This window comes from Rhinoraja longicauda, chromosome 7, assembly GCF_053455715.1.
Source record: "Rhinoraja longicauda isolate Sanriku21f chromosome 7, sRhiLon1.1, whole genome shotgun sequence".
NCBI lineage: Eukaryota > Metazoa > Chordata > Chondrichthyes > Rajiformes > Arhynchobatidae > Rhinoraja > Rhinoraja longicauda.
The window spans coordinates 52,090,562-52,117,814 of NC_135959.1; the positions used below are offsets into that span (position 1 = coordinate 52,090,562).

Genomic DNA, 27,253 nt, shown 5'->3' on the forward strand with positions numbered 1-27,253 from the left:
CATACCCCTTGATTCCTTTAGCCCTAAGAGCTAAGTCTAACTCTCTCTCGAGTTAGGTACATAAGCAGGGAATGTACTTAAGGTGCAGGAGGTTTATCTGCATACTACTTGAATTAAAGGGTATTAGCCATTAGGAGAAATTGGATAAACTTGGATTATTTTCCCCATAATGTTGGAGGATGAGGCAAGTTCTGATAAAGTTTATAAAATTCTGATGGAGAACGACCAGAAGAGTGAATTAATTAATCAGGAAAGAAAACTGCAGATGCTGGTTTAAATCGAAGGTAGACACAAAACGCTGGAGTAACTCAGCGGGTCAGGTAGCATCTCGGGATCGAAGGAATGGGTGACGTTTCGGGTCGAGACCCTTCTTCAGATTGATCTCATACTTAGTTTTAGAGTGGCAAATTAAAGTTCAAATTTAGAGCAGTTTTAAATAAAGGCAATTACATTGTTATGAGGGGCGAACTGTCTGTAGTACATTGGGTAATTAGTTTAACAGTCACTGTGGTAGGCATGAAGTACCAGACATTTAAAGAAATATATCATTTCTTGATAAATATAAATTACATTGAAGAATAAAGATTTAATGGGAAACTTAATTACTCTGGCGCTAAGAATATAAGAAATAGGAACTGGTTTCGGTCAAACAGCCCCTCAAGCTTGCTCCACCATTCAATAAGATCATGTCTTATAAGATCTTGATCTCAGTTCCACTTTCCTGGTTTTCTCAATAATGTTTGTCACCTCTGTACATCAAAACAACATCTCAGCCTTGAATATACTCAAAGATTCTGTCGCCACATTTATGTCAAGCAGGGAATTCCCAAAATTAATGATTCTTTGGGAGTAAACATTTCTATTCATCGCCATTTTAAGTGGGTGATTCATTATTTTGACACCACACCCCCAACTGTAGGTCCCCTCATAAGGAGAAACATCCTTTTAGTATCCATTTATTGAAGTTCTTAATAAGATAACCATATATGTAGTTTCCTACTCTCTGTTATCAGGTTTCTGAATGGTTCTTCCACAAGCTAGGGTACTGTCCGATTTATCTCTACTCCTTTGCTTTATCTATTGTATCTGTTTGATATGATTAATTTAGACTTTGGACATTAGAGATACCATGCGGAAACAGGCCCTTTGCCAACCAGCAATCACCCCATACACTAGCACTATCCAGCACACTAGGGACAATTTTACCAAAGCCAATTAACCTACAAACCTGTACGTCTTTGGAGTGTGGGAGGAAACGGGTGTGGGTAGGTTGGGCTGAAGGGCCTGTTTCCAGGCTGTATGACTTGATGACAGTCTAATCCTTACACATCTCCAAATAATTGCTCTGTGCGCTCCAGATAATTGTGGGTTTTTTTTAAAAGGCCATTCAGCTCATCCAGCCTTTGCTCAGTACATGGTGGACAGCTACAACAAAAGCCTACATCAACTCTACCATAATAATAGGCATAATGTTGCAAACAGCCTGCACAACACACATTACCCTGAGAAGGAACATGGGGACACTGATATGAGCAGTGTTATTTACAACTCAGTCTTATAATGAGTTGCTTGTTAAAGTAAGGAAAAACAAAATCTATGTTGACGAGAATTATATGTTGATTAGAACATTTAATAGAAGCAGGAAACTTTCACAGCTGCAAGAAGCTTTGCCATGTGTAATATGTTCTGCAAGTAGCTGATGTCTTCCATTTTAGAGTTGTCATGCAGGAAAGGATGAAGAACAGCTCTTGAGGGTCTGATGTTTAGCAGGGAGATACATTTGATAGCCTTGAACTATACATGGCAGGATTACAATGTACTGGGACCAATAAACCTGGGTTACTAATCTTGGTCATCTGCTAACCTGACCTTGTCTGTTCATTTGGACAATTGTTGGCTGCAGCATAGCGTGTTCATGATTCCTGCCAAAGATCACCAAACTGCAACATTAACACTGTTACTGTCTCTATAGATACCTTATGATACTGAGTATTTCCAAGTTTTATTTCAGCACTCCAAAATCTGCCTTTTAAAAAAAAAAAATCTGTTCATTGTTCATGCCTCAGCAGCAGTCATAGAGCATGGAAACAGGCCTTTCAGCCCAATTTGCCCATACCAACCAACGTTTGGTATACCATACCTGCCAATGTTTGGCCCATATCTCTCCAAACCTGTCCTATCCATGCACCTTCTAATTGTTTCTCTGGTTGTTTTCGGCAGTGTGGGTTCCTCCTGACTTCAATCCAACCTTGCAACATCCAACCCTGTTCTCCTTCACATGCCCATCAAATCCCCTGTTTTCATAATGCCTCTGGATGGGAAAACTGTACAGTGGTCACTTTTCCATCAATACATCTTTGGGATGTGGAAGGAAACCAGAATACCTGGGGAAACCAATGCAATTGCAGGGAGACTCCACACGGACAGTACCAGAAGTCAGGTTTAACTTGAGATGCAAGGTAGAAGCACTATTCACCTCAAATTGTTATCTCAGTGAAAGCAGTGGTGAGAAGAGGAGATATATGATTGGGGACCAGAATGCCCTCCAAGTGATCTCTGCCAAAGCAATAAGAGGTGGTAATTATGCAAGTCAATGTTACGAGTCAAGACCCATAGACTTAGATGCAGCAGAAAAGGAAGTTCAATTGGTGGCACAGCAGTATAGCGCCAGAGACCCGGGTTCGATCCTAACTGCGGGTGTGGTTTGAATGGTGATTGTATGTGACTGCGTGAGTTTTCCCTGGGTGCTCCGGTTTCCCCCCACATTCCAAAGACGTACAGGTTTGTAGGTTAATTGGCTTCGGTAAAAGATCATAACTTGTCCCTAGTGTGCAGGATAGTACCAGTTTACAGGGATTGCTGGTCGGCATGGACTCATTGGGCAGAAGGGCATGTTTCCGCGCTGATCTCTAAACAACATAAATTTCACGCCCAAGCATCTCCAAATGTCAGATCACTTTGTGTCTACATACAGTGACTTGTGCATCATTAACACACCTACGACTGCAATAGACAATAAGTGCAGGAGGAGGCCATTCGGCCCTTCGAGCCAGCACCGCCATTCAATGTGATCATGGCTAATCATTCTCAATCAGTACCCCATTCCTGCCTTCTCCCCATACCCCCTGACTCCGCTATCCTTAAGAGCTCTATCCAGCTCTCTCTTGAATGCATTCAGAGAATTGGCCTCCACTGCCTTCTGAGGCAGAGAATTCCACAGATTCACAACTCTCTGACTGAAAAAGTTTTTCCTCATCTCAGTTCTAAATGGCCTACCCCTTATTCTTAAACTGTGGCCCCTTGTTCTGGACTCCCCCAACATTGCGAACATGTTTCCTGCCTCTAACGTGTCCAACCCCTTAATAATCTTATACGTTTCGATAAGATCTCCTCTCATCCTTCTAAATTCCAGTGTATACAAGCCTAGTCGCTCCAGTCTTTCAACATATGATAGTCCCGCCATTCCGGGAATTAACCTAGTAAACCTACGCTGCACGCCCTCAATAGCAAGAATATCCTTCCTCAAATTTGGAGACCAAAACTGCACACAGTACTCCAGGTGCGGTCTCACTAGGGCCCTGTACAACTGCAGAAGGACCTCTTTGCTCCTATACTCAACTCCTCTTGTTATGAAGGCCAACATTCCATTGGCTTTCTTCACTGCCTGCTGTACCTGCATGCTTCCTTTCAGTGACTGATGCACTAGGACACCCAGATCTCGTTGTACGTCCCCTGTTCCTAACTTGACACCATTCAGATAATATTCTGCCTTCCTATTCTTACCACCAAAGTGGATAACGTCGCACTTATCCACATTAAACTGCATCTGCCATGCATCCACCCACTGCACACATGTGTAGAAGCAAATAATCTGGGCAGAGTCCTTGAAATCAAGCCAAAGTCCATCAGCACCTCGAACAACCCCTTGTAGGTCTTGGTGTCCTTAAGGAGCTGCAGAATGCAATAAGTACCACAAAACAATAGCATTGGACCATAGAAATCAATAAGCAACCTACCCATGTGTAGTTGATGGGTCCTTTGAACAGTAAGGATAGCTGCTGTCTATGTGCTCAGCTTTAGAGGTGAAGGAAACAGTGTCGGCTGGGGCTTGACGCTCCAAAATGACAGCAATAGCATTAAAGCTGTTTGGTTACTGCATAACATATAACATATATAACATATAACAACTACAGCATGGAAACAGGCCTGTCCGGCCCTACCAGTCCACGCCGACCATTCTCCCTGACCTAGTCTCATCTACCTGCACTCAGACCATAACCCTCCAATCCCCTCCTATCCATATACCTATCCAATTTACTCTTAAATAATAAAATCGAGCCAGCCTCCACCACTTCCACCGGAAGTCCATTCCATACAGCCACAACCCTCTGAGTAAAGAAATTCCCCCTCATGTTACCCCTAAACCTTTGCCCCTCAATTCTGAAGCTATGTCCCCTTGTTGGAATCTTCCCCACTCTCAAAGGGAAAAGCCTACCCACGTCAACTCTGTCCGTCCCTCTCAAAATTTTAAAAACCTCTATCAAGTCCCCCCTCAACCTTCTACACTCCAAAGAATAAAGACCCAACCTGTTCAACCTCTCTCTGTAGCCTAAGTGCTGAAACCCAGGCAACATTCTAGTAAATCTCCTCTGTACCCTCTCCATTTTGTCGACATCCTTCCTATAATTTGGCGACCAGAACTGCACACCATACTCCAGATTCGGCCTCACCAATGCCCTGTACAATTTCAACATTACATCCCAACTTCTATACTCGATGCTCTGATTTATAAAGGCAAGCATACCAAACGCCTTCTTCACCACCCTATCCACATGAGATTCCACCTTCAGGGAACAATGCACAGTTATTCCCAGATCCCTCTGTTCCACTGCATTCCTCAATTCCCTACCATTTACCCTGTACGTCCTATTTTGATTTGTCCTACCAAAATGCAGCACCTCACACTTATCAGCATTAAACTCCATCTGCCATCTTTCAGCCCACCCTTCCAAAAGGCCCAAGTCTCTCTGTAGACTTTGAAAATCTACCTCACTATCAACTACTCCACCTATCTTAGTATCATCTGCATATTTACTAATCCAATTTGCCACACCATCATCCAGATCATTAATGTAAATGACAAACAACAGTGGACCCAACACAGATCCTTGGGGCACTCCACTAGACACTGGCCTCCAACCTGACATACAATTGTCAACCGTTACCCTCTGGTATCTCCCATTCAGCCATTGTTGAATGGCATAAGCCTGGTGTTTGCTGCACGTACAATAAAGGCATCTTGATCAATTTGACATCCAGATTGACTCACATCACGATAGCAAGCACGTCCATTAGACACCACATCAGAACCGATGCAGCACCCATAGAAACCAATAATCGAATGCATGCTACTGAGCTGAATTTTGCAGCCTGTCTTTTTTGAACCTCCCATTCACAAAGTCTCACATTTGTGCACATACACAGACGCACAAAATAGAATCTGTATTTTTTTCTTCCTCCACCACTACTGATTCAAGCTACATTACAGTGTTTGAAGAAGGGTCCCGACCCAAAATATCATCCATCCTTTTTCTCCAGAGATGCTGCCTGACCCACTGAATTACTGCAGCACTTTGTGTCTATTTACGGTGGTTTAGTTCAGTTTAGAGATAGTTTCGAGAAACAGCACGGAAACAGGCCCTTTGGACCCACCAAGTCCATACCGACCATTGATCACCTGCTCACAATAGTTCTATGTTAACCCACTCTTCCACTTTCCTACAAACCAAGGAACAATTTATAATCACTGAACATTAAAGTATAATTAAGGGGAAAAAAACTTACAAACTACAAATCCATCTCCACAGTTCCATCACTTAGTATCTCAGTGTAGCAGCGCAGGAACCAGTGGCTTTGAATTTCAACATGACTGGAGGCACAAATGGTCAGCCGTGGATTGATGTCAAAGGAATGGAAGTTTGGGAAGAATTTTAAACAGCTTTCAGACTCGTGACTAAACCTCAGGTGCCAGTGCTGAAGCTGAAACTGGCGGATTTGAGTATCCCAGGCTACGCCTTCAGACTTCAAAACTATTTGCAAACCAGAAATCATTCTACTCAACACTGTCACAGGAGCTTGTTGCCCAAAATTGTACCAACTAACTCTAAATTCTAATTCAGCTAAGATCAACGACTAATAAGTCACAAATGAAATTAGTTCTACCAATAATAATTCATATCACATGCATAATTATCATTCACTCAGATCCGATTATATTAACCAGTATATTAATATTTCTTTAAAAAAATGTGAGCTTCTTTTATTACTTCTGCGTAGAAAATATTAACAGATTTGTAAAGCAACAGAATATGCAACTGCTTATGTATATTTTGTATTCAAAGGAAAAATACATGTAAGGCTTGTCTTTTGTGGTTCCATTAGGTAATTGGATTGGTAAATATTAATTACGCCAAATTATCTTAATGATTTTGGAAACATATATTAAGTAGCAAGTTCCATAAGTGAAATAGTTCTGCTTCAAAAGATGTTACACTCATCTGTTGCACTGAGATTTAAAACTACTTTACTTCAAAAATTGCTTGTCTGTACATGTTATTGGTTTCATTTTAACTGGTTCATAATTTTGTGACCTGGGGTATTCTTAATTTTGTTTAGTTAAGAGATACAGCATGGAAACAGGCAGCACGGTGGTAGAGTTGCTGCCTTACATCGCCAGACATCCGGGTTCGATCCTGACTACAGATGCTGTCTGTACAGAGTTTGTATGTTCTCCCTGTAACTGTGTGGGTTTTCTCCGGGTGCTCCAGTTTCCTCCCACATTCCAAAGATGTACAGATTTGTAGAATAATTAGCTTTGATAAAATTGTAACTGGGTGATTGCTGGTCAGCACAGACTCGGTGGGCAAGTTTCCACACCGTATCTCTAAAAGTCTAAAGTCTAAACAGGCTCTTTGGCCCACCGAGTCCACAACAACCACCCCTTTTGTATCCACTCCCTGCACACACTAGGGGCAATTTACAGAGGCTGATTATTCCATTAACCCGCACGTCTTTTGGATGTGGGAGGAAGGAGGAGCACCTGGAGGAAATCCACATGGTCACAGGGAGAATGTGCAAACTCCACATAGAAACATAGAAACATAGAAAATAGGTGCAGGAGTAGGCCATTCGGCCCTTCGAGCCTGCACCGCCATTCAATATGATCATGGCTGATCATCCAACTCAGTATCCCGTACCTGCCTTCTCTCCATACCCCCTGATCCCTTTAGCCGCAAGGGCCACATCTAACTCCCTCTTAAATATAGCCAATGAACTGGCCTCAACTACCTTCTGTGGCAGAGAATTCCACAGATTCACCACTCGCTGTGTGAAAAAAAACTTTCTCATCTCGGTCCTAAAAGACTTCCCCCTTATCCTTAAACTGTGACCCCTTGTTCTGGACTTCCCCAATAATGGGAACAATCTTCCTGCATCTAGCCTGTCCAACCCCTTAAGAATTTTGTGAGTTTCTATAAGATCCCCCCTCAATCTTCTAAATTCCAGCGAGTACAAGCCGAGTCTATCCAGTCTTTCTTCATATGAAAGTCCTGCCATCCCAGGAATCAATCTGGTGAACCTTCTCTGTACTCCCTCTATGGCAAGAATGTCTTTCCTCAGATTAGGAGACCAAAACTGTATGCAATACTCCAGATGTGGTCTCACCAATCCAAGCAGATAGCTCCCCAGAACAGCAGGTCTCTGGCACTGTGAGGCAGCAACTCCATCAGCTGCACCACTGTGCCATCCTTATTTAGAATTTAGAACATTACAGTTCAGTGACAGGTCCTTCATCCCACATTGTCAGTACTGATCATAATGCCAATACTAATTGTTATCTGCCTGTTTCTTTCATCAAAAACCAACAAAGAAAATGGCAGTGCATGTTACCAATGTTATTTAATGTCTTACAAAAATAAACCCAACAGATTATAAATCCTCCAGAGTTTCAATCACAAATGGTAAGTTAGTTGGCCTCTGTAAATTGTTCCTAAAGTGTCAAATGTGAATGTGAAAGTGGGATAACACAGAACTAGTGTGAACGTTTGATCGATGGTCAGCATGGACTCTGTGGCCTGATTACACGCTGCATCTTTCAATCAATCAATATGGAAGTAATGCAACATTGGTATGAAATTGAGTGACCATTCCTCCTCATGCCCAAATATCATGTTTTACTTATGCAGTTCATTCTTGGTGTCTTCAAAATTAAATGGGTGAAGTTCCACTTTCTTAAAAGGATGAGATTCTCCTTGGATATCCTGAGAACTTTAAAAACTGCTCTGCATCTCAATATAGTGATAAAACATTGTGAAGACCTCGTACCTTACCATTTACTTATACAATGTTGCATAGTTTGTGTTGATGTTGAACTGAAAATGCTGTGGAATGATTTGTTTATCATTACATCTCTGAGGTTAATCTTTTATAAAGCATAGAATGCTCTCAAAAATTGGAGAGCACAAACCATCTGTGCAGATGTGGGTAAAATCTCAGGTCAATCACTTTTTCACAGAATGTTGCAGTACTTTGATATTAATTTCAAAAAACATAATCATGAACAAAAGTAATATACTGATTAGTTATCAATCCACCGATTCAATGGTTATTCAAATTTGAATATTAAACAATTTTCTTTTGAACAAGGCTTTTCTTTTAAAAGACATGCCAGATGTACTTTGAAATGTTTATACACAATTATTGTATCATTTTCAGGATTTAGTACACTTTAAAAAATCTCGTACACCTCGAATAGTTAAAAGCAAAGGATCAAATTACTTTTTCCACATAAGGAAGTGACATCCACTGTCTCGAAAAGATAACAAAGTCATTTCATCATCCTACCAACAACTAGAGAGCAGTCCTGAGCTACTATCTACCTCATTGGAGACCCTTGAACTTTCTTTGATCAAATTTTATCTTGCACTAAATTTTATTCATGTTATTCCCTTTATCATATATCTGTACACTGTGGATGACTTGATTGCAATCTTGTATTGTCTTTCTGCTGACTGGTTAACATGCAACAAAAGCTCTTCACAGTACCTCGGTACATGTGACAATAAACTAGACTCAAACTCAAAACAACAGGGGGAAAAAACAGGTCTGATTTGTATTGGTTTCTTATATGGAAAAAAAAGATAATCAGGTTGTAATCATGTAATCTGCTATTTGTACATTGAAAATGACTCAAAAATCATAATGAATCTCATTTAACACGACACAACTCTGTTGTGTATCAAGCAGGATTGTTTTAAAAAATGTGAACTCAACCATTCGCAGAGGTATCCATCTCAGTTTCCAGCATTTACCAACATTTGAAACCCACCTGGGGATCCAGGGAAAGACGTTTCAGCAATTGTTTTGTGCTTCGTTTGGAGATTCTCTTCCTGATGCGTTTGCTTGGTAACTTCAGGATGTGGAACCCTTTCAGATTTCCAACCTACATCGCCACAAAGTAAAGAAGATTATAGAATTATTGAACCATGGTATTGAGTACAACAAGCACTATTATGACGCAAGTGATACTGACATGCTCTACCCTTGCCAAAGATTTAACCCACTACACTAAGAACGCCTCAGAGGACATCATCTGCAGATTAGAAGTGAAACTCCTGCCTCTGAGAGGTCTAATGGGAATTAAAAACATATCTTGTGATGGCAGCTTAGACACAGTGCAAAGGTTTGTGTGAAGGAGAGGAGGCGGCAATGTGTGTGTGCTTTGTACCTGCGTCAGAGAAGAACCGTTACAAATATTGAAGGTGTAGGAAAGAACTGTAGATGCTGGTTTAAATTGAAGGTAGATACAAAATGCTGGAGTAACTCAGCGGGACAGGCAGCATCTCTGGAGAGAAAGAATGGGCGACGTTTCGGCTCGACCCAAAACGTCACCCATTCCTTCTCTCCAGAGATGCTGCCTGTCACGCTGAGTTACTCCAGCATTTTGTATCTACAGTACCTACAAATGTTAAAGGTGCGGTATTAAGTGAATTAAATTCTTTCTCCAGTTAACTAGGTCAGAATTGAAATATATGCTACATCAAATTTTGGGGTGCAAGGAGGATTAATGCTCAGGACTTGGAAAAGTGGCCGATTCATAATTTCATGCATTCTGACATTCCCTGAACATGGTCCTTCAGATTTAAACAGCCCCTTTTGAAAACCTGACCATCAGGTGACTGGAGCAGGCATTGGGGACAGAGTCTCGCCTCCCCGATTCTTCACTACCTTCCATTGCTATCACCCACTGACTTAACTGAAGGCCAGCAACGCACGGTCGCTACAACTGGTTACAATGCCTGACGCTGTATGAGAGCTGAGTATCATCATTTAGGTGTGCTTAGTTTAGTTTAGTTAATTGGCATGTGTACCAATGGTGCAGTGACAAGCTTTTGTTGCGTGCTAACCAGTCAATGAAAAGACAATACATGATTACAATTGAGCTGTCTTTTAGTGTACAGATACATGATAAAGGGAATAACGTGTCTTGTAAGATAAAGTCCAGTAACGTCTGATTAAAGATAGTCCAAGGGTCTCCAATGTGGTAGATAGGACCGCTCTCTAGTTGTTGATAGGATGGTTCAGTGTCCTGATAACAGCTGGGGGAAAACTGTCCCTGAATCTGGAGGCGTGTGTTTTCACACTTCTATACCTCTTGCCTGATGGGAGAGAGGAGAAGGAGGAGTGACCGTGTTGAGACTCGTCCTTGATTATGCTGGTGGCCTTGCTGAGGCAGCGTGAAGTGTAAATGTGTCAATGGAAGAGAGGTTGGTTTGTGTGAGAATTCCACAATTCTCTGCAATGTCTTGTGGTCCTTGCTGGATTTCAGGTGCATGTTGCCTCTGACCAGCTACGATTGGGGCATAGAAAAGACACAGGCTCATTTTCAAGCCATTGGCATCTAATTAGAGATGACAAATCATATATGCATTGATGATTGTGATTATAATTGCAGCTGAGAAATCTATTGTTATAATAACATAAAAGATAGCATAAGCAACATTAACATTCTATTAAATAAAAAGACTCAATTATGACAGATGAACTTAAGAAAATTGTTTTCTATTTGTACCATGTAACCTTGTAATTGTGCTTGGTGCAGCGGTAGAGTTGCTGCCTTGCAGCACTAGAGACCCGGGTTCAATCCTGACTATGTGTGCTTTCTGTTCGGAGTTTGTACGTTCTCTGTGACCATGTGGCTTTTTTCCGGGTCCCTCCCGCATGCCACAGACATACAGGTTTGTAGGTTAATCGGCTTCGGTAAGTTTTAAAATTGTCCTTAGTGTGTCGGATAGTGTTAGTGTACAGGGTGATCGATGGTTGGCACGGACTTAGTTGGGTGAACGGCTTGTTTCCTTGCTGTATCTGCAAAGTCTAAAGACTCTAAAGTAAAGCATATAATTCAGTAGAGGATGTAAATGTGAATATATTTAAGGTCTTGCATTCATAAATTTACTTTTTAACCTCAAAATGTATCACTTTAAGAATTGCAACCTAGATACATATTTTTAGACGCAGCTGGGTACATCATTTCTGAGAAGATTTTTTTTTTTTTAAGTACTACCATGTTGATTCCATCACAGTACAAGTGGTATAAGCTTCTTAAATGGTCCCATGAGATTAATGATTTGGCATTTAAAGGCCAAGCTTATTTACAAACCAACATTTTATTTAAGTGTACCGTTGTGCTATCTTCTAATAATGAGGTGCAGTTGATTGCAGCAGAAAATATGGTTTCTAGTGTAATAGCAACAGCATCATTAACTTTTTAAGAGGTTCCTATAACCCTTCTGTCATTAATGACTTGCTTAACAGTTTAAGTCCACTTTTAATTATGGCAGCCTGTCTTTTGAATATCAAATTTAAGTCTTTAAATTCTACCGAGTTCTTTTTACGGTCTCAATAGTCACTGTAAATGTCATCACTTTATACTCTCACTGAAGCTGTGACAGACCCACTCTTATCCCCGGCTTTATCTCCTTTTCCATCCTTTATTGTACTACAAAGATCCCTTTTTCATAGTTCACAGCTGTATCCGCTTTCCACACGTGGCAATTGATTGCCTCCATAGAGGTATTTTCTGTTTCAATCTTGCATTTTCCCAAGGGAGAACAAAAGGGACAGGCTTTCTGGAGTTGGTTTCACTGAGAAAATTGTTCAGAATTGCCTCATTCCTCAGCAGATTAACAGACGCATACAATCCCAGCCCAAGTGCTATTGTACAACACAATTTGGCCATTATACTTTGTCCTTTCCATTCAGAAGCCCTCCTTACCAATTAAAGTAATACAGCCTACCAATACCTGCTCCCAATTAAGTCTGAGCTGCATTACCTGCTTTGATGCAGCTGGTCACAGATTCCTGCCACTCACTTGTATTCATTAGCCCTATTCATCATCAAGGGCTGATGGCAGGAATTCAAGCTTCTGCCTTTATTTCAGGACTCACCAAAATTATAAGCTTTCAGTTTATGGTTCCAATAAGCAGTGAATTAAATAGAAAGGACTGATCCAAGCATAGTAATTTTTCTCTCCCCGCCCCCCCCCCCCTCCACATTAATACATCCGAATGTTGCGACCAATTGCATCTTAGTCAATGACTGTGCATCCAATAACCCTTTAGGGTTTTGTTCATGTTCACCAAACTCTTTCCTCAAAAGAGGAGAACAAACTAAGATTAAAATGCATATGGTCACTGATTAGCACAAAACTAAAACTTAAACAGTCAGATTTCAGCACCTTGTAGCCTTACTCTGCAATGCTCTGCAGATTACTTGACAATATATATAGTCAAGTAATCTACTATATATATATTAGATTACTTGACTATTGTAAAAATTCAATTGTAATAAGGATAGCATTTATATATATATATATATATATATATATATATATATATATATATATATATATATATATATATATATATATAATATATATATAAATGCTATCCTTATTACAATTGAATTTTTCATACAGGGAGCCACATAATCAAGGCTCTTACTTAAGGTTTCTCCTACCTGTCGGAGGAAATCTTAGTTTTAAGCCTCTTCCCGCTGCACTGGAGGGATGCAAGATTTTTTTTGCACTGAGTTTGGTAAAGAGCCCCTCATTTCATCAGTGGCAGGTCTGTCAGTCAGTACTCCACAGGGTTAACGAGAACCGTCATTCTTTTCAGAGCTGAATATTCGATCAGGAGGTGTCAGCACTTTAAAAATTCAGTGCCAGCTGTGTGCTCCTTTGTACTTTACCGGGACTGAGTTTTAAAATCACTGATTCCTCTTGATCAACCTCCAGGGCTGAAAAGAATGCTAATTACAGTGACCTGTGTGGAGATACACACCAATAAACCCACACCAATAGACCCACACCAGTGGAAAAAAAAGCCAGATGTTGCTAAATCCAATGAACGCATTGATGTTTATTTTTTTTAATATAAACCGCAATGGATAGTATTTTTCTATGCCTGTCTCTGGGATTAATATATTGATTTAAGAATACTGTTCTGCCCAACAACAAAGTTTCTTTACAGTGATGTTAAATAAGTAAATCTTATGATAAAGCAATAAAATGCACTTTGATAATTTTGTTTATTCCATCCTATTTTCTGCATTGGAAAGATTTTTGAAATTACTTGGTACGAGAATTGAGGTCCATACATGCATGAAACATTTCACAATTTGCATGGCTGCCATGCAAAACTTCAACTGTTAAGTAAGGAGGTATAAAGGTGTGAATAGATAGTCTGATGAAGAGTCTCGACCCGAAACATCATCTATTCCTTTTCTCCAGAGATGCTGCCTGTCTCACTGAGCTACTCCAGCTTTTGGTGTCTATCTTCAGTTTAAACCAGCATCTGCAGTTCCTTCTTACACATTTTAGTTTAGTTTAGTTTAGTTTAGTTTAGAGATGTAGCGTGGAAACAGGAACTTCAGCCCACTGAGTCCGCACTGACCAGCAATCCCCATACACCAATACTATCCTACACACTAGGGACAATTTACAATTATACCAAGTCAATATACCTAAAAACCTGTACGTCTTTGGAATGTGAGAGGAAACCGGAGGTCCCGGAGAAAACCACGCAGGTCATGGGGAGAACGTACAAACTCCACATAGACAGCACCCGTAGTGAGGACCAAACCCGGGTCTTTGGCGCTGTAAGGCAGCAACTTTACTGCAGCGCCAATCCACTACATAAAGGTGTGAACTTTAGTATTACTATGTGCTTTGAGTGGACAGAACGTTTGCTGCCTCTAAAATGGCAAACCCGTTTACCAATAAGTGAATTCACTCACAAAGACTACAGTTTCCAAGGATTCATATATTTGTTACAGCTATTTCATTGTCATTTCTTGGGGCAGTGTTCAGTCCTCCTCTGAACAGGATTTCAGCTGTCATTCTACTTCCAAACGGTGCCATGTGTTTTGAGTTTGTATTTTATCTGACTGGAAGGGAATAAGATGGATATGTTCCCCATCTTCTTTTTTCCTGTAGTTGCCGCGTGCAAGTTTCAGGTCGTGACTTGGCAAGCTCCAATGAAGGAAGGAGCAAACGGCAAACAGCAGAAGATGTATTTTGAATCTGGGACACAACAAGACAAGTGACATGTTCACCCCATCTGCTCGTTCAGTGCAGTGCATTTAGACCTTCCATGTCCTTGGATCTTCTACCAAAAGGAAAAGGTAGTGCGCACTCCACTTAGACATCCATAGTCTGGGAGAGAAACAGAAATTACTCTGCAAGATTGCAGAGGTCACTTTCGCCTTCTTGAAGTCTTGTGCTCACTCCTCTGTGGGGTTTGAGAGGAGACGGGGTCAGAAACTATGCCCTGCCAGCTGAACCAATTTAGAAGCTTTCTCCCGAGGCTCATTTGACCTGCTTGACCCTGGTAGAGGTGACCCTGGGTAGCTCGGGATTGAGCCTAAGGTCCAGCTATTCAGAACTCAAGCTGGTTAAAAATCTTTAATCAAGCACTATGGGAATAAAACAAAAAAACATTTCTAACAAAATTATGGCAGACATTATCTCGTTCTAATGCATAATAAATTCTAACCAGATATACTCTGCAAATTATTTTTATTCCAAGTTTTTAAACACATTGCCAATTTGTTAGAGTATATCACACAATTTTTACATTCAAAAATTATTTTCAGAAACTCCAAAATGATAATCCATTCTTGCATTAAATATTTTACAACCTTTTGGCTGCCTTACTGTCCTTCCCACTGTTATGTAGGTACCAAGGTGCAAATTAGTATCACTATGTGGTTTGAGCAGTGAGTTAGGGGGAAGGATGGATAGTGGATAGTGTGGGGACGATTCTTTCTAGCGACACATTTGGAAAAGTCATTTTACCTTAACAGCTGCATTATCATATTCATTGTGGGCTTCCTGAATAATCAGACAGTGTGGGTGTGATGAAGGATAGGGCTCGATTTCAGCTCAGGTGTTTAAATGCATTTTCCATGCAATACTTTTGATGGACTTTGGAGTTGATTGCGCTGAAGGAAACAGTGGCAGCACAGTGGTGCAGCGGTAGAGTTGCTGCCTAACAGTGACAGAGACCTGGGTTCGATCCTGACTATGGGTGCTGCCTTTACAGAGTTTGTACGTTCTCCCTGTCACTCCATGGGTTTTCTCTGTGTGCTCCGGTTTCCTCCCACACTGCAAAGACATACAGGATTGTAGATTAATCTGTACTTAGGCACATGTGACAATAATGCATAATTGAACCTTTGGCTGATTAATTGGCTTCGGTAAAATTGTAAAATTGTAAAATTGTCCCTAGTGTGTGTAGATCAGTGCATGTTCCTTTAACATAGTGACCTCACCACTACTAACCACTCCCCATTGTCTTTGGTATAATTGTAACTTCCCCACCTCCAGCTCGCTCTCTAGTGCCAGTGATGACCACGGACAGCTAGGGCATAATGTATGTGCAGTGTTATGAATAAACTTATATATAGTAAAAGACTCTGCCTACGAGTGGCATCCTTTTACATGGTGTCAGAAGTGGGATACGAACCCACGCCTCCTGTCAGGCCGCCTGTCCGGTACGGTGTGTACGAGTAGTCTGTTTGTAGTTTGAGCCTAGCGCATGAGCCGTGGTCACTTTGTTTCCAAGAGGAAGGATGTAGATCAGTGCATGTTCCTTTAACATAGTGACCTCACCACTACTAACCACTAGACCCCCCATCCCCGTCTCCCAGCAATCCCTGAAACCCACGGCTCGGAGCCCTGCCGCTGTCAGGGAGCGCATCACTGAGAAGCAGCTCATTCGGAAGCGCTCCTTTGACAAATCGTCCCGTCCCCTTCCACCTTTGTTCGCTGGCCAGGTTGTCCGGATGGAGTCGTCCTCCGGCCACCACCGGCTGGCCGTGGTCGTCGGCAATGCTGACTCTCCACGGTCGTACCTGGTCAACTACGAGGGTACCGTGTACCGTCGTACCCGCCAGCACCTGATGCTGGTAAACGAACCTGCACCGCCCCCCGCGATCCCGTATTCGCCTCCCGTCCACTACAAGGTGCCTGATGTGCCTCCTGCTCCGGTACATCCGCAGTCGCCCCAGCTACCTACACCTCCCTCGCCTGTGCGTGCATCGCTTCCCAGTCCTCCTCCTTCCCCTGGTTCCCCGGCCTCTGTACCCGCACCCGTTCATGCTGCTCCTTCGACCGGCGGGGATGGTGGGTTGCGCACCCGCTCTGGGAGAGTGGTCAGGCCGCCTGTCCGGTACGGTGTGTACGAGTAGTCTGTTTGTAGTTTGAGCCTAGCGCATGAGCCGTGGTCACTTTGTTTCCAAGAGGAAGGATGTAGATCAGTGCATGTTCCTTTAACATAGTGACCTCACCACTACTAACCACTCCCCATTGTCTTTGGTATAATTGTAACTTCCCCACCTCCAGCTCGCTCTCTAGTGCCAGTGATGACCACGGACAGCTAGGGCATAATGTATGTGCAGTGTTATGAATAAACTTATATATAGTAAAAGACTCTGCCTACGAGTGGCATCCTTTTACAGTGTGTAGGATAGCGTTAGTGTGCAGCGATCGCTGGTCGGCGAGGACTCAGTGGGCTGAAGGGCCTGTTTCCGAGCTGTATCTCTTAATTTTAAAGTCTAAAGAAAGGGAGAGTTTAGGATACCACAATAAATGGCACGATGGGGTTGAGAGAGCCTACTGCAAACATATATCCTGGTGGAAATGAGGAAGAAGCCCATAACCTGACACGAGGAAGGTGTAGGAAGGAACTGCAGATGCTGGCTTACATCAACAATAGACACAAAATGCTGGAGTAAGTCAACGGGTCAGGCAGCATCTCTGGAGAAAAAGAATAGATGATGTTTTGTATCTAAACCCTTCCTCAGACTGAGAGTCAGGGGAGAGGAAACCTAAAGGTATGAAAAGGCATACCTTGAGGAGATATTGCAGTGGAGCAGACAAAATGTGTAGGAAGGAACCGCAGATGCTGATTTACACTGAAGATAGAGTGCTTGCAGATGGTTGGTCAACAGCATGGCTATGGTCTCGGAGTCTGCATTCGGAGCTGCAAGCGGCTTAATCACTTCATTAGATCAGTAAAGGTGAACACAAGGATACATTCAGCTGAATGCTGATGTCACTCTTAACCTAAAGACCTCAGTACTTTACTCCAGCATATCAGTTACTTACATCCTCATTCATCCAGTCACCACTGACATTCTACTTCACCGCTATTTTGTGTGTCTCGCTCATTATTGGCATAAACAAATGTTCTTCACCACCATTCAACACAAGTTGTTACTTTCATTGCAGGTCTCCATTTATCCTTCCGTACAGAAGAGGGACAAATGCAAAGCAGGTAGACCTTGGGCCATTAGCCCAGCCAACATCTGCTGGAGAGTCAGCCCTGCACGTAACGAGGATATCAAAATGAATGACAGGCCACGGTTTCCAAGCTTCTTGGTGACAGAATTCAATCTCACAACATCTAATTGCTTGGATATGTTTAGGAAGGAACTGCAGGTGCTGATTTAAACCGAAGATAGACACAAAAAGCTGGAGGAACTCAGCAGGTCAGACGAGGACAGGGAGAAAAGGAATGGGCGACGTTTCAGTTCAAGACGTCTGAAAAAAGTCTCGACCCGAAATGTCATCTATTCCTTTTCTCCAGAGATGCAGTCTGACCCGCTGAGTTACTCCAGCTTTTTGTGTCTACTGACAGGCTCATGTGGTTATATAGCATGGAATTAGGTCCTTCGGCCCGACTCGTCCATGCTGTCCAAGTTGTCATGTTGAGTTAGCCCCACTTGCCTGCACCTGGCCAACATCCCTCCAAACCTTTCCTATTCATATATTTGTCCAAGCGTCTTTTAAATGACAAAATTGTACCCGCCTCGACTGCTTCCTCTGGCAACTTGTTCCATGTACACATACCCCCCCCCCCCCACCAGTGTGAAAAAGTTGCCCCTCAGATCGATTTTAAATGTTTCCCCTCTCACTTTAAATGCATGCCCTCTACTTTTGGACACTCTTTTTTTAAAAACTATGGCTATTCATCTTATCTGTGCTCCTCATGATTTGATAAATCTCTATAACATTATCCCTCAGCTTCCTGGGCTCCAGAAAAAAAGACCTACCCTATTCACAGCCTCTCATATGTTCACAGACAGGCATAGGGCATGGAAACAGTCCCTCATGGAAGGAACTGGAAGAGCATGCAAACATCACACAGACAGCACCAGAGGTCACCATTGAATCTATGCTGCTGGTACAGCAAAGCAGTTATTATTTTAGCTGCAGCAGTGCACTGCTTTTTGCTTGGAGGATGCACGATATCAATGATGATGGAGTGCCAGATAGTCATAGAGCACTGAAACAGGGTCTACAGCCCAACTTGTCCATTCCGACCAAGATGCCCCTTCTAAGCTAGTCCCATTCGCCCTTGTTTGGCCCATAAATATTTCCTATCCATGTACTATGTCCCAGAATGAAGAAGGGTCTCAATCCAAAAACATCACCTATCCATTACCTCCACAGATGCTGCCTGACCTGCTGAGCTCCTCCAGCACTTTGTGTTTTGCTCAAGATTCCAACAACTGCAGTTCCTTGTGATATGGTAGTAGTTCACGATGTTTAATATTTCATAGTGTCCAAATTATTCGACCAGTACAAACTAAAACTATTCTAAATAACCTTTTAATGCTTTTTTTTTTTCAAATTCGATTTGTCCTTCAAAACCTTACCTCTTTTTTTAAGAACAATTCGAGAACATTTTTAGGTGCAATAGAATCTCTAAAACAAGTTCCATGTCAGTATTTGTTTTTCAAGTGTTTCCCTAACTAACACAAGTTGAGGTTTAAGTTTGTTACTTTGCTGGCTCATTTGTATTTACTCGATTAACGAATCCCACACTCTTTAATTAACAAGTGCTCCCTCTGCAATTTTCAAAATTCAATTGGTACAAACTGATTGGAAAAATAGTGGCAAGGTGATGATGCACACAATTATCAGGGCATTAATCAGCCATCATGTTGCAAATTGGCATAATTTACTGGTCAGTTTATGCTTTCTGGCTGTTGTCTTAATTTCCCATTAATTGTTAAGAACTTGTTGTACTCACACACTTAACTCAAATTAAACTTTTCTACTAAAAGCTATTGCTGGTGCTTTATTGTGTTGGCACCCTTTTAATGATGTGATAATGGCTAATGCAGCAATTAACCTCTCTGGCCCAGAATTGGTGCTGCTTCATTTGGTGAGTCACTTTGCTGTATGGATAAATTATTAAAGATCTAAAAGCTTTATTTTTTATTTGATCTTTTTGTCCCCTTTCTTAATGTAATCTTTCTATCTCTTAATTTATTTCACTTTCTGTACCCGAACAGATTCTAATTCTATCTTGATCTACATCTATCCTTTTGATTCCACTTACGTCAAAGGTGTTGTAGCTATGTCATAGGCACTGTCATACGCCCCAACTATTCCTGATTTAATGTTGGCGACATTGTATATTTTTTGTTCCAAAAGTACCCCAACACCACTCCCCAACTCTCTCTCCACTACATCACCAATTGCATTGGCGCTGCTTCCTGCACCAATGCAGAACTTTGTCCATTTCATCACATTCACCGCCAACTTCCACCCTGCTCTCAAATTCACTTTGACCACCTCTGACACCTCTCTTTCCCTCGATTTCATGGAATAGACTATCCACTGATGTCTACTACAAACCTACTGAGCCTTGCAGCTATCTTGACTGTTCTTCTTCCCAGTCTACCTCTGCAAAGAGACCATAGTTATTTTAGATAGGTACAAAATGCTGGAGTAACTCAACACCTCTCAGGCAACACCTCTCTCTCAATTACATGAATAGGTGTCGTTTTAGGTTGAGACCCTTCATCAGTCTGAAGTTTCCCCCCCACTCCCCATCCACTGTTATGGTTGGAGGCCTCAATCATGTCTCCTCCGTTTCCCTCAGTTCTTGTCTCGCTACCCTCACCCCTCCCCCCCCCCCCCCCCATCAACAGGTTTAGCACTGCTTGCTCCACACCATTCAACCCACCATCCTCCATATCCAAAATATCAATCTCTGCCATTTCAGCCACTTTCAATGTGATACCACCACTTGTCACATCTTCCCGTCCCTGCCCTTTCTGCTTTCTGCTGATATGTTCTCTCTCTGAATCTTTGGTTCACTCATCCCTCCTCCTGCCCAGACACTTTCCCCTGCAAACTACAGGAGATGTGGCACCTGTCCCTACACCTCCTGTCTTGCCTCATTCAGGAACTTCAACAGCCCTTCCAGATGGAACAGAGATTGTATAGCACCTCCTCCAACCTCATCTTTTGCTTTTGGTGCTTTTGAAATGGACTCATAGAAAACATAGAAAATAGATGCAGGAGGTGGCCATTCGGCCCCTCGAGCCAGCACCACCATTCATTGTGATCATGGCTGATCATCCACAATCAGTAACCTGTGCCTGCCTTCTCCCCATATCCCTTGATTCCGCCAGCCCCTAGAGTTCTATCTAACTCTCTTTTAAATTCATCCAGTTAATTAGTCTCCACTGTCTTCGGTGGTAGAGAATTCCATAAATTCACAACTCTCTGGGTGAAAAAGTTTTTTCCCATCTCAGTTTTAAATGGCCTCCCCTTTATTCTTAGACTATGGCCCCTGTTTATGGACTCCCCCAACATTGGGAACATTTTTCCTGCATCTTTCTTGTTCAGTCCTTATATAATTTTATATGTTTCTGTAAGATCCCCTCTCATCCTTTTAAACTCCAGTGAATACAAGCCCAGTCTTTCCAATCTTTCCTCATATGACAGTCCCTCCATCCCAGGGATTAACCTCGTGATCCTACGCTGCACTGCCTCAATAGCAAGGATGTCCTTCCTCAAATTAGGAGACCAAAACTGCACACAATACTCCAGATGTGGTCTCACCAGGGCCCTGTACAACTGCAGAAGGACCTTTTTACTCTTATACTTAAATCCTCTCGTTATGAAGGCCAACATGCCATTAGCTTTCTTCACTGCCCGCTGTACCTGCATGTTTATTTTCAGTGACTGGTGTACAAGGACACCCAGGTCTCGTTGCACTTCCCTTTTTCCTAATCTGACACCATTGAGATAATAATCTGCCTCCTTGGTCTTGCCGCCAGTGGATAACCTCACATTTATCTACATTATACTGCATCTGCCCACTCACCCAATCTGTCCAACCTCTCCTTTCCACCGGTGTGACCGAGCATAGACGAGGCAAATGTTTCACCAGACACTTGCACTGGAGCTCCCAGGTGCTAGCTATTTTTCATTTCCATTCCCTTACTGACCTTTCTGTCCTCTGCCTCCTCCGCTGCCAGAGCGAGGCCACATGCAAACTAGATGGGCGGCACAGTGGTGCAGCTGGTAGAGCTGCTGCCTCACAGCACCAGTGACCTGGGTTCGTTCATGAGCTCAGGTGCTGTAGTTTTCTGGTTTAGAAATACAGTGCAGATATCAAATAATGAAGAGACGGAGTACAGGAAGAACATGGTGTCAAGACATTGACCATTCTCTCAATGTCAACAAGACAGGAGATAGTGATTGACTTCAGGAAGCGAAGCGGTACACATACATCAGTTTGCAATGACGCCGTTGAAGTAGAGATGGTTGAAAAATTCAAATTCCGAAGAGTAAATATCACCAACAACTTCTCCTGGACCACCCATGTTGAAGCAACGACCATACTAACGCCTCTACTTCCCTATTTGGGAATTTGGGAAAGATCCACAGGAGAGTTAAAAGGATAATTCCAAGCTGAAAGATTCTCTTTGACTACTATGATGCACTCAACGATCTTGTTTATTTTGCATTATAGACAATAGACAATAGATGCAGGAGTAGGCCATTCGGCCCTTTGAGCCAGCACTACCATTCAATGTGATCATGGCTGATCATTCTCAATCAGTACCCCGTTCCTGCCTTCTCCCCATACCCCTCAGAAATGAATAACCATAGACTAAAATAATTAAGTCTTTAATTAAGCCTTTTCATCAATTCGTTATTTTTGGAGAAGTTTGGGTTTACCTGGTTAAACTGTGTATTGGTAAGAATAGACTGAGATAATGCAGATCGCTTTTTCCCTTTTCCGGAGTTGTGAGCATCTGATACAAGCTGCCAACTAATATGATTACTCCCTGCAGACTTCCAGAAAAAGGAGCTGGACTAGTTCATGACTGGGCTAATGGGCAGTGTACAGATTGATGCCAAGATCTCACTCATTAACTCTTTAAGAGACTGGAACATAGTCACAGTTTAAATGAACAACAACAGTATTTCAAGCGCAGTGGTTCTGGAACTTTCCACACTACATTGCTGCAGTGCAGAGAGTGGTTAGCTACATGATACCGCCCGTATACTGATGGCACAATTATTGCCCTTAGATCAATATCACCAATAGTATTTAGAGTGGCACAGTGACACAGGGGTAGAGTTGCTGCCTTAAAGCGCCAGAGACCTAGTTTCTATCCTGAACATGGCTGCTGGCTGTACGAAGCTTGTACATTCTCTCACTCACTGACCTGCATGGGTTTTCTCTGGGTGCTTCGGTTTTGTCTCACACTCCAAAGACGTACAGGTTTTTAGGTTAATTGGCGCAGACCTGGTGGGCAGTAGGGCCTTTTTCCGCACTGTATCTCTAAACTAAACTTGAATGTATTTTTAAATAGTGCGTTACCTTTTCTCCCAGGAACATGTGGAAATATTAACTGAACTTAACATTGCCATCATGTTTGGTGAGGAAGAGCAGCACCCGATCCTCTGATTAGCAACACTACAACACTTTATTCCCAAATTGCCAGCATCCCTTCCAAATTCTTCTGGCAAGTCCAGATAATGTTTGCAGTTACTCCTCTTTCAGCTTTTTGTTACCTTGCAACATTATCCTTTTGCGTTTATTCCCCTTGTTCTTCCACCTTCCTTATTACCGGTGTGGGCAAGTTGGGCCAAACTTCCACACTGTATGACTCTCTGTTACACCTCCCCTCCCTTGCACAGGTTCTCTGCATTCTTTAAATTGTTTACCTGCAACTTTTCCCAATTCTGATAAATGCCACCGATCAGTCGGAAATGTTAGCTGCATTTCTCCCCTCCAGAGTTGCTGTTTGGCCTGTTGTGTACTTCCAGCATTTTCTGAATAAATAATTTCAAGTCGTTCTTTCAAGTATGCTCAAGTACACCAGGGTGGCAACTTCTCGGGGTAGTTGAGGGAGAAATCACTCTGCTCAGAAAAGGATAATTTGTGTGCAACTTGGGTATAGTGTGTTGGTCTGAGTCTATGTGCCTGCAATGCTGCTACATGATTTCCATGATATTAGAACCACAGCGTACTTGCACATCTATATACTAAAACTCTTGTTTGATTGTTTCTTTGTTCCTGAACTACAGCCAAAACGTTAGTGCAACAATTTTAGGGCCACTTTACTCACCGTCGTCCCTTTGGTGCTAATGGAAGAAGTTTCATTGAAATCGGTGTTATATTTTTAAAGTTATTCCCATTGTAAAGTTTAAATCTATCCTCTAGGGAGGAAGGGGGGAGGAAGGGAGGGAGGGGGGGAAGGGAGGATAAGGGGGGTTGAGGGGGATGGGGAGGGCAAGGGGGGAAGGGGGAGGGGGGAGAGGGGAGGGGGGGAGGAGAGGATGCTGCACCAATGCAGAAGAGGTTTGGGCTCAAGGGGTCCACTTGGTCGAGTATGATGATAAACCTGATCACTCTGCATGGCTGTTAAGTTTACAAATAAACTTCTCACTTTGGTTTTTGTTTTGTTTGACTGGTGAACCACTCCCTGGCTACTCTGATTTCCAGGCGCTGCCTGCCCTCTCCGCTGTTGCTGCCTCTTAGCCCGCATCCAACTCCTCCACATTTGTTAATGCATCTTGCTGTTTCTGCTTCTCCTCCAATTCTCATTGCACAACCACATTGAGCAGTGTGCAGCACAACACAAGATGTGACTAAGTATGCCAGGGAAATATTATAGAGCATGTACTGGAAGGAACTGGAAATGCTGGTTTATACCGAAGATAGACACAAAATGCTGGAGTAACTCAACGGGTCAGGCAGCATCTCTGGAGAAAAAGAATAGCTGATGCTTTGGGTCGGAAAGAAGAAGAGTCTGAAGAAGGGTTCCAACCTGAAACATCAGCAATCCTTTTTCTCTAGAGATGCTGCCTGACCCGCTGAGTTACTCCAGCATTTTGTGTCTATATATTGTAGAGAGATTCCATGCCTTTGGTTCAATGTTGTTTGTTGTGGTGTCGAGAACTATTACTGCAGATGTGTTTCTCGGGTATGTTGACTGAGGAGCTGGTCTCTCTTATGTAGATGAGTGAAGGAAAGAGTCAGTGTATCAAGTTGAAAGCAACCGATTGAAACTGATGCAGGCTTATGGATGGTGATGATTAAGCTTGGCTATTGACGCAAAGATTGTTGTCCAGTTAAACAACACTCTTTTCCAGTAGGAAGGAACTGCAGATGCTGGTTTAAACTGGAGATGGACACAAAAAACTGGAGTAGCTCAGTGGGACAGCCAGCATCTCTGGAGAGAAGGAATGGGTGACATTTCGGGTAGAGACTAGTCCCACTGAGTTGCCTGTCCCACTGAGTTACTCTTTACTAGTTCTAATTTTGGTATTATAATAGCTACGATTGTGGTCAATAATATCCCGTCTGCAAGGGAAGCCAAGTACTGTTGCAGATTTTTCATCTTCTGGCTTCTGGTGTCCATTGGGAAGTAATTTACTGATTATCACCACTTAACTTGCTTTATGCAGCTGTGCACTGCCGACTGGTCCTGCAGTAATCTGGCAGGACTCAAGAGAAACATTAAAAATCATTCTACTCATGTCTAAGGAAGGGTCCAGACCTTGTGGGCTGAAGGACCAGTTCCTGCACTGTACTGTTCTATGTATTTGCTGAAGTATATTTTCAATGTACCGAACGTCACCTATCCCTGACTTCCACAGATGTTGCCTGACTCGCTGAGTTACTCCAGCACTTTGTTTCCTAAAGCTAGTCATTTACTCTTTATTATACTAAAGCCGTAACAGGAAAGTATTGCATGCGACATGAAGAATGGAAATCAAGCTTCTGGTTAGAAGTAAAAGGAAATAAATCGATCAGCAGTTCGAACATTCTTCCCTTTAAAGTCAGTCTTGCAATGAAAATAATGGTGTCAGATAGTCCGCCGTCCATTTTACCTGTTATTGCTGAAACATAGAAACATACAAAATAGGTGCAGGCGTAGGCCATTTGGCCCTTCGAGCCAGCACCTTCATTCAATATGATCAAGGCTGATCATACAAAATCAGTATTGCGTTCCTGCTTTTTCCCCATATCCCTTGATTCCTTTAACCTGAAGACCTAATGAAATTTAATGTTCATAAGTTCTAGGAGAAGAATTAGGCCATTTGGCCTATCAAGTCAGTGGTTAGGGGGAGAATGCAGGAGAATGGAATTAGGAGAGATAGATCAGCCATGATTAAATGGTGAAGTAGACTTGATGGGCCAAATGGCCTAATTCTGCTCCTATCACTTATGACAAGTCTACTCAGCCATTCAATCCTCGCTGATCTATATTTCCCTCTCAACCCCATTCTCCTGCCTTCTCCCCATAACTCCAGACACCGTTACTGATCAAGAATCTATAAATCTCCACCTTAAATATATTGACTTGGCCTCCACAGCCATCTGTGGCAATGAATTCAAATCCATCACCCTCTGGCTATTGAAATTCCTCCTCAACTCCTTTCTAAAGTTACCGTGCATTCAGAAAGTATCCAAACCCCTTCACTTTCTCCACATTTTGCTACATTACAGCCTTATTTTTAAATGGAATAAATTCTTTTTTTTTCTCATCAATCTACACACAATACCCCATAATAAAAAAAAATGACAGGTGTTTAGAAATGTTTGCAAAGTAATTAAAAAGAAATAACTGAAATATCACATTTACATAAGTATTCAGACCCTTTGCTATGACACTCAAAATTGAGCTTATATTCATCCTGTTTCCATTGATTATCCTCGAGATGTTTCTACAATTTGATTTGAGTCCACCAGTGGTAAATTAAATTGATTGGACATGATTTGGAAAGGCACACACCAGTCTATACAAGGTCCCATGGTTGACAGTGCATGTCAGAGCAAAAACCAAGCCATGAAGACGAAGGAATTGTCCGTAGACCTCCGAGACAGATCTAGGGAAGGGTATAAACCAATTTCTGCAGCATTGCAGGTCCCGAAGAGCACGGTGGCCTCCATCATTCTTAAATGGAAGAACTTTGGAATGACCAGGACTATTCATAGAGCTGGCCGCCCGGCCAAACTGAGCAATAGGGGGAGAAGGGCCTTGGTCAGGGAGGTGACCAAGAACCCGATGGTCACTCTGACAGAGCACAGTTCCTCTGTGAAGATGGGAGAACCTTCCAGAAGGACAACTATATCTGCTGCACCCCACCAATCAGGCCTTTATGGTAGAGTGACCAAGACGGAAGCACTCCTCAGTAAAAGGCACATGACAGCCCACTTGGAGTTTGGCAAAAGGTATCTAACGGAGGGATATGTGTTGTGCAGGTCGATAAGTGATGGTCTTGACATCATGTTCGACACAGGTGTAGTGGGCTGAAGGATTTGTTCCTGTGATGTGGTATTCTATGTACTATGTAATTGCTGCAGC

General features: G+C 42.4%; 1 protein-coding gene across 1 annotated transcript in view; it reads right to left on the reverse strand.

Moving 5' to 3' along the window:
* The window catches only part of LOC144595281 (PC3-like endoprotease variant B), a 560,764-nt gene that overhangs the window by 462,589 nt on the left and 70,922 nt on the right, over positions 1 to 27,253 (reverse strand). The window contains exon 2 of the mRNA XM_078402585.1: positions 9,386 to 9,499. Coding sequence (XP_078258711.1) covers positions 9,386 to 9,499 — 114 coding nt within the window. The remainder of the gene's footprint in view (positions 1 to 9,385; positions 9,500 to 27,253) is intronic.